At 41.2% G+C, this 6,810-nt stretch overlaps 1 protein-coding gene across 1 annotated transcript; it reads left to right on the top strand.

Annotated features, from left to right (window-relative positions):
• Positions 1–5,539: 5,539 nt before the first annotated feature.
• Positions 5,540–6,493, top strand: LOC106822632 (vomeronasal type-1 receptor 4-like). Its single transcript, XM_014827916.1, has one exon. The coding sequence runs from the start codon at positions 5,540–5,542 to the stop codon at positions 6,491–6,493; it is 954 nt and encodes a 317-aa protein (XP_014683402.1).
• Positions 6,494–6,810: the final 317 nt, after the last annotated feature.

Raw genomic sequence — 6,810 nt, 5'->3', positions numbered from 1 at the left:
TACATATGCTAGGATGTGTGTGATGGCAGGAGACAGATTCAAATCTGTAAATGTGTAAACAGGAAGTGTTTCCATAAAGGTCGTTCATTGGTTCCCAACATGAATCTGAGGTAGTATTCACTCACTCGGTGCTTGAAAATGTTTTCTTCAGAGATTACTGATTAAGGACAGGAATTTGGTTGGAAAACTCCAATAAGAAAATGTTTACCTCAATATTGAAAAAATTCAAATATATTAATGGTGTGTATGTGTTTATTTTTTATGCAATTTAAAAATAGGATATACCACAAAGGGTACAAAATTGGTCTTGGAGAAATTAATGGTTACTTTTATGTTATTTTATTTCTTAAATATTTTATCATTACACTTATTCCTACATGTATTAGTTTATTATTTCTGATATAACAAATTACCACAAAATTAGTAGCTTGATACAACACCCATGTATTTTCTCACAATGCGTAGGTCAGCATTGGGGCTTGTTTAGCTTAGTACTCTAGTTAGGATCGCAAAAGTCCAATCTCAAGATGCAGCTGGTCTGAGCACTTTTCTTCCATCTCAAGGGAAAAATCATTCCAGGATTGTGCAGTTGTTGGCATAATTGGGGTTTTTTTTGGGTAATTTCCATGTATTTTCAGCCCCCATATTCAAGCACAGAGACAGCATATGAAATCCTTTTATGCTTCTAACCTCTAACTTCCCCTTTGGCCACATGTCTCTGACATCTCTGATTTCAGACCTCATATATTTAAATGGGGCCCACCCAGATTATTTAGGATAAACTTCTTATTTTCAGGTCACCTTATCACATCTGCACAGTCCCCTTTGCTACGTAACTTAACACAACCATAGAAGTTACACAAGGCAAACAAACCAACTCAAAATGTAAGACCCGAATTCATGAAACTTCTAGAAGAAAACATAAGCAGTACGCTCATTGACATTGGTCTGAGCAGCATAATTTCAAGTCTCATGTCTGACCGGGCAAGGGAAACAAAAGAAAAAATGAACAAATGGGACTACATCGAACTAAAAAGCTTCTGCACAGCAAAGGAAACCATCAACAAAAGGAAAATACAACCTAAAAACTGGGAGAAGATATTTATAAACCGTATATCAGATAAGGGGTTAATATCCAAAATATACAAAGAACTCATACATGTCAACAAAAAAAAACCAACAACCCAATTAAAAAATGGGCAAAAGATCTGAATAGAGATTTCTCCAAAGAAGATATTCGGATGGCCAACAGGTGTATGAAAAGATGCTCAAGGTCATTAGCTATCAGGGAAATGCAAATCAAAACTACAATGAGGTATCACCTCACTCTTGTCAGAATGGCTATAATTAACAAGACAGGAAACAATAAGTGTTCAAAGAGGCTGTGGAGAGAAGGGAACTCTCGTACACTGCTGGTGAGAGTGCAAACTTGTGCAGCCACTATGGAAAGTAGTATGGAGTATCCTCAGAAAATTAAGAAGAGATCTACCATATGATCCAGTTGTCCCACTGCTCGGTATTTATCCAAAGAACTTGAAAACACAAATGCATAAAGACACATGCACCCCTATGTTCATTGCAGCATTATTCACAATAGCCAAGACTTGGAAGCAACCTAGGTGCCCATCAAGGGAAGAATGGATAAAGATGTGATATATATACACAATGGAATACTACTCAGCCATAAGAAATGATGAAATCCGGCCATTTGTGACAACAAGGCTGGACCTTGAGGGTATTATACGAAGTGAAATAATTCAGAGGGAGAAAGTCAAATACCGTATGATCTCACTCATAAGTAGAAATAAAAACAAGGACAAACAAACACATAGCTACAGAGATTGGATTGATGGTCACCATAGGGGAAGGCAGGAGAGGGGAGGGCACGAGGGGTGATTAGGCTCACATGTGAGGGGATGGACTATAATTAGTTTTTGGGTGGTGAACATGATGTAATCTACACAGAATTCAAAATATATTACGATGTAGATCTGAAATATATATAATGAATATATATAATGTTATAATCCAATGCTACGGCAATAAAATAAAGTTTAAAAATGTTTAAAAAGTTACACAAGGGGTTGTAGATCTGCCAATGACTGGTGAGTATTTTGGATGAAAAAAACAATTTTATGTAAAATTGATAACATACTTCAAAATATATTACCACTGTTGTGATAAGAGTGAAACAAAAGACCAACAACAACAACAAAAGAGCAATTAGAATTTATATTCTGAAGTGACATCAGCACTGCCCTGCCTCCCGGCACCCAGACAGAATTTGTCAGCCGTTCATGAAAAAGAAGTGCCTTTGTGGGACGCGTGGGAACCAGGCAGGGGGTTGCAAAACCACAGTGGAGCCCGAGTGAGGAGGACCACTTTCAGAAGGCAGCCCCAAGCCCTGGCGGCAGCCCTGCTGACTGTGGTGCTGCCTTTGGTCCAGAAGCAGCCCTGTGACTCTCTGTACTCAACTCCAGTCTGACTCGTCTGTGGTCCTGCCTCTGGCCTCTCCTGCCAAGGTACCCAGGAACAGCCAAGCCCATCCGCGCCTGAGGTAGAAGGCCCACCAATCCCAGAGCCAACGGTTACCCTTGAAGTGATCCCATGACCTGAAGGAAGCCGTGTTCTAGCACAGCCTGGAGACAGCTCCGCCTGCAATGGACCCGCCCATAGCCATGCCCACGAGCACCCCGTGACAGGTCCACTAAACTCTGGTCCAACTGCCATCCCTGAAGCAGTCCCATGACCCATCTTTATCTTTGCTCTTCCACGGTCTGGAGGCAGTCTTACCCACACAAGGAACCCACAAGAGACACATCCAACGGACTTGGGAGGAGACACACCTGTAGGTGTTCCCAATAACAGGCAAGTAGAACTGAGACCAAATCACTGTCCTTCAAGAAGCCCTTGATGCAGCTCTAGACCTGCTCTACTGTGTACCAGAGGCAGCTCTCCTCACCCAGGCACCTGCCAGGGACCCAGTGAAGGCCATGCCTGCCAACGGGATACACCTAAGGCATCTAGGAGAAACCACCCACCTAAGCACCCCTGGTACAGGCTTATCTCAGACCTGAACTTTAGTGTCTGAGTAGTACCGTGACCTGCCTGGTTGCAGCCCTACTATCTCACGGTCCATGGCTGTCCTACCTGCCCAGAGACCAGCCTAGGGACCAGGCAGGAGAATATTCAGGGGACCACACACTCTGCCCACACTCTGGTAACAGGCCTGAGATGCACAGACCTCACCGCAGGCCAAGCATCAGCCACACGTGCTTCACATAAGTTGCTCAGGTGTCAGACCACATTATTGCCTGCTCCCTCTCGGTGAGACTCTCTCAACCTCCAGAGATCAAGGAAAAGAGAGAGTCTCTCCAAACACTGCAAAAGTCTCTTTGGGAGGATAACTAGAAATTGTCATTGTTTTTGATAATCGACAAGCGGGAAAAAGTTTTTCACAAATATTCTCAGCTTCCCAAGCCTGTCCTGTCATTGCAGCTACAGGTGAAAAGATGATTGCTGTTCCGAGGGGAGATGAGGTCACAGAATCACAAACCCATATCTAGTGGTCTGGCTGCCTTCCTCTCTCCCCACAACAGTAGCTGTGGCGATCATTCTGTTGACCTGCAGCCTGGCAGCTGGGAGAAGTCAGGGGAGGGTTTCCTATTTCAGTCTGAGAGGCAGTCTGCATGCACAGAGGGGTATCAGGAGTCTGGGTAAGTGATGATATTGGGAAAAGAGATTCTTCTGTGTTTGAACCTGATCCAGTGCTGAAGTCGTGCAGAAAGGAGGAGTGATTCTGAGGTTTGTGCTGAGCTGGGAAAGAGAGGTGGGGTTGTTAGACCTGACACCATCCCTGATGCCTCCTAATGTAATTTAGTGTGATCCTCGCTGAGAGTGATTGTTGGTGTTTAATCCAAGTGAGAATGAAATCTAATTTGTAATGTGAATCTTGGCTGCAGTTCTAAAATCTGTCTGCAGTCAGGCCACCGTACAGGGATAAGAGACTACATTTCCAGGATTACTACAGGTGTGCCTATGACAACTTCATGGTTAATAAAATGTAGAGTAAATCCACAGAATTATCAAATCCTTTGCAGAAGCAGAACATAGGAATGACAATTGCTGGAAGAGAAACGTTTTCTCTAACTCTGGGTGTGTGAAATGGTTCACAGAGACATTACTTTTATACTATTGAAAATATCCATGATCTGTTGATTTTGGTGAGACCAAATTTTCACTTTGAATTTAGAGAAGAAGCATTTAAATAATGGTAATGTAACAAATGGATTTCACATAGCAGTTAGACACAAAAGTACCTTGTGATCTATTCTCTGGTTTAAAAATATTGATATATCGGGGCCAGCCCGGTGACGCAGCTAAGTGCGCATGTTCCACTTTGGCGGCCCGGGGTTTCCCGGTTCGGATCCCCGGTGCGGACATGCCACGGCTTGGCAAACCATGCTGTGGTAGGCATCCCACATATAAAGTAGAGGAAGATGGGCATGGATGTTAGCTCAGGGCCAGTCTTCCTCAGCAAAAAGAGGAGGATTGGCAGCAGATGCTGGCTCAGAGCTAATCTTCCTCAAAAAAAAAAAAAAAATTTCACATATCAATCACAAGCTCTGAAATTTCAATTTATAAAGTATACAAGAATTCACAACTTACATTTTTGTATGCATAAAATATTTAAGTATGGTTTCACAAAGCTTGCCCTCATGTTTCTACTTTTTCTTAAATGATGTTATTAAACAGATTAGTTGATGACTTCACATTAGCAATATTAAATTTATGCCCAGCACTACTTTACCCATATTGGTGTTTCAGTTCTCACAATTCAGGGCACAATAGATCATGAAGCAGTTCTTTTGCTCGGTACCATATCATTCCTGACATAGAAGCAAATTTGTGTTTCTGTGGCACATCTGCATAGAATTAGACCACAGTCAGAGCATGCAGATTTTACTAATATATTTAAATCTTGATTCCTAATTGGTATTGGCCTCTACAATAAAAATTTACACGTAAATAGAAAGTTGTTTCAAAAAGATAAAACAAAATCCCTCCTTTAAAAATAATGTAACATGGCATGAAAACCTCTAAATATAGTCCTGTGTTTTGAAGAACACATCTAACTAGCTTTGTAGATTAACATTGTTGATAAATGCACTGCCATTATACCAGTCCAGCCAGTTCAAATCTCCACTCTTCCCATAAAAACAGCTGGAATTTGACAAATCACTAAGCTTTCTCTGCCTCAGTGCTGCTTCTCTTTTCACCAGAAATATTAGACTGACCCGCTCAGGAAGTTTTGAAGAATACAGGATGTAAACATACAGCCTTTATAGGAGTGACTAATATTCTGTAGAAAGCACTTTATTGATTAAACAGTCAATACTTAGAGACCTATTAAAATTAAAAACTATAATTAATTATTTATAAGTGGGAAATTAAGTAAGAGGAGAATATTGAATTTCAGTTGACATGACATATATAGCTCATGCCTCGTTTTCACATGCAGGAATCTCTGGATCGGAAGATGACTCTTGTTCCCTGGGATTTGACAGAATGTCCTCCAGGCAGGCATTTGGTGGTAGGAATGATTTTTGTATTACAGGTGATAGTCGGAATTTTGGGGAATTTCTTTGTTCTTTACTATTGTGTCTTCCTTTACCACACAAGATTTAGGTTTAGGTCCACAGATTTGATTCTCAAGCACCTGACTGTAGCCAACCTCTTTGTTCTTCTTTTTAAAGGATTCCCACAAACAATGGTAATTTTGGGGTGGAAGCCTTTCCTTAGTGATTTTGGATGCAAACTTGTTTCCTATGGTAACAGAGTGGGCAGGGATGTGTCCATTGGCACCACCTGCCTCTTGAGCGTCTTTCAGGTGATTATGATCAGTCCCAGGGACTCCAGATGGGCAGAGCTTAAAGGAAAAGCTCCCAGGTACGTGGGAATCTCCACCATCCTCTGCTGGATCCTGCACCTGATGCTAAATATTCTGGTTCTTTTTCATATGACTGGTGTAAAAAGCAATACAAACATCACAGGGAAAAAAGATTATGGCTACTGTCATTCTGTAAATCATAGCAACATCACAGATTCACTGTACATAGCATTGTTATTATTCCATGATGGATTCTGTTTGGGGCTCATGATCTGGTCCAGTGGTTCCATGGTTTTCCTCCTATACAAGCATAAGCAGCGAGTCCAATACATTCGCAGGAACAATCTGTCCCCAAGATCCTACCCTGAGGCCACAGCTATGCAAAACATCCTTAAACTGCTGTGCACATTTGTGTGTTTGTGGACTCCCTCATGTATCATCCACATTTGGTTAGGAATTGTTAAAAGTCCCAATTTGTGGCTGGTGAACATTTCCACCCTAGTCTCTAATTGTTTCCCAACTGTCAGCCCCTACATCCTCATGAGCCATGATTCCAGAGTGTCTCTGGTCTGCTTTCCTTGGAAAGGAGTACAAAATCACTGAAACTCGTAATAAATGTGTGAAATGTTTGTTTATTCAAATGTTTTTATTTATTCAGTAACTTTCTTCAGTGTATAAGTGCATTTATGAAAGAGTCATTTGACAAGAGAGGGGCCAACAAGAATGACTGAGCTTCTGCTCCTAGATAAAAAATATCAGGAATGGCCACTGTAAATAAAATGTCATTATCATGCAATATTTATGTAATTGAAATGCATTAATGTTTGCAGTGGGGGGTGAGATTCTGTGTAGTGGTTAAAATAGTGGCTCTGGAAACAGTCTCTAGGTTATAGAGAAGTCATTAAGAATGTAATTTTCAA

This window comes from Equus asinus, chromosome 26 (genome assembly GCF_041296235.1).
Source record: "Equus asinus isolate D_3611 breed Donkey chromosome 26, EquAss-T2T_v2, whole genome shotgun sequence".
Classification (NCBI taxonomy): Eukaryota; Metazoa; Chordata; class Mammalia; order Perissodactyla; family Equidae; genus Equus; species Equus asinus.
This window is presented reverse-complemented; position numbering and strand designations above follow the sequence as displayed.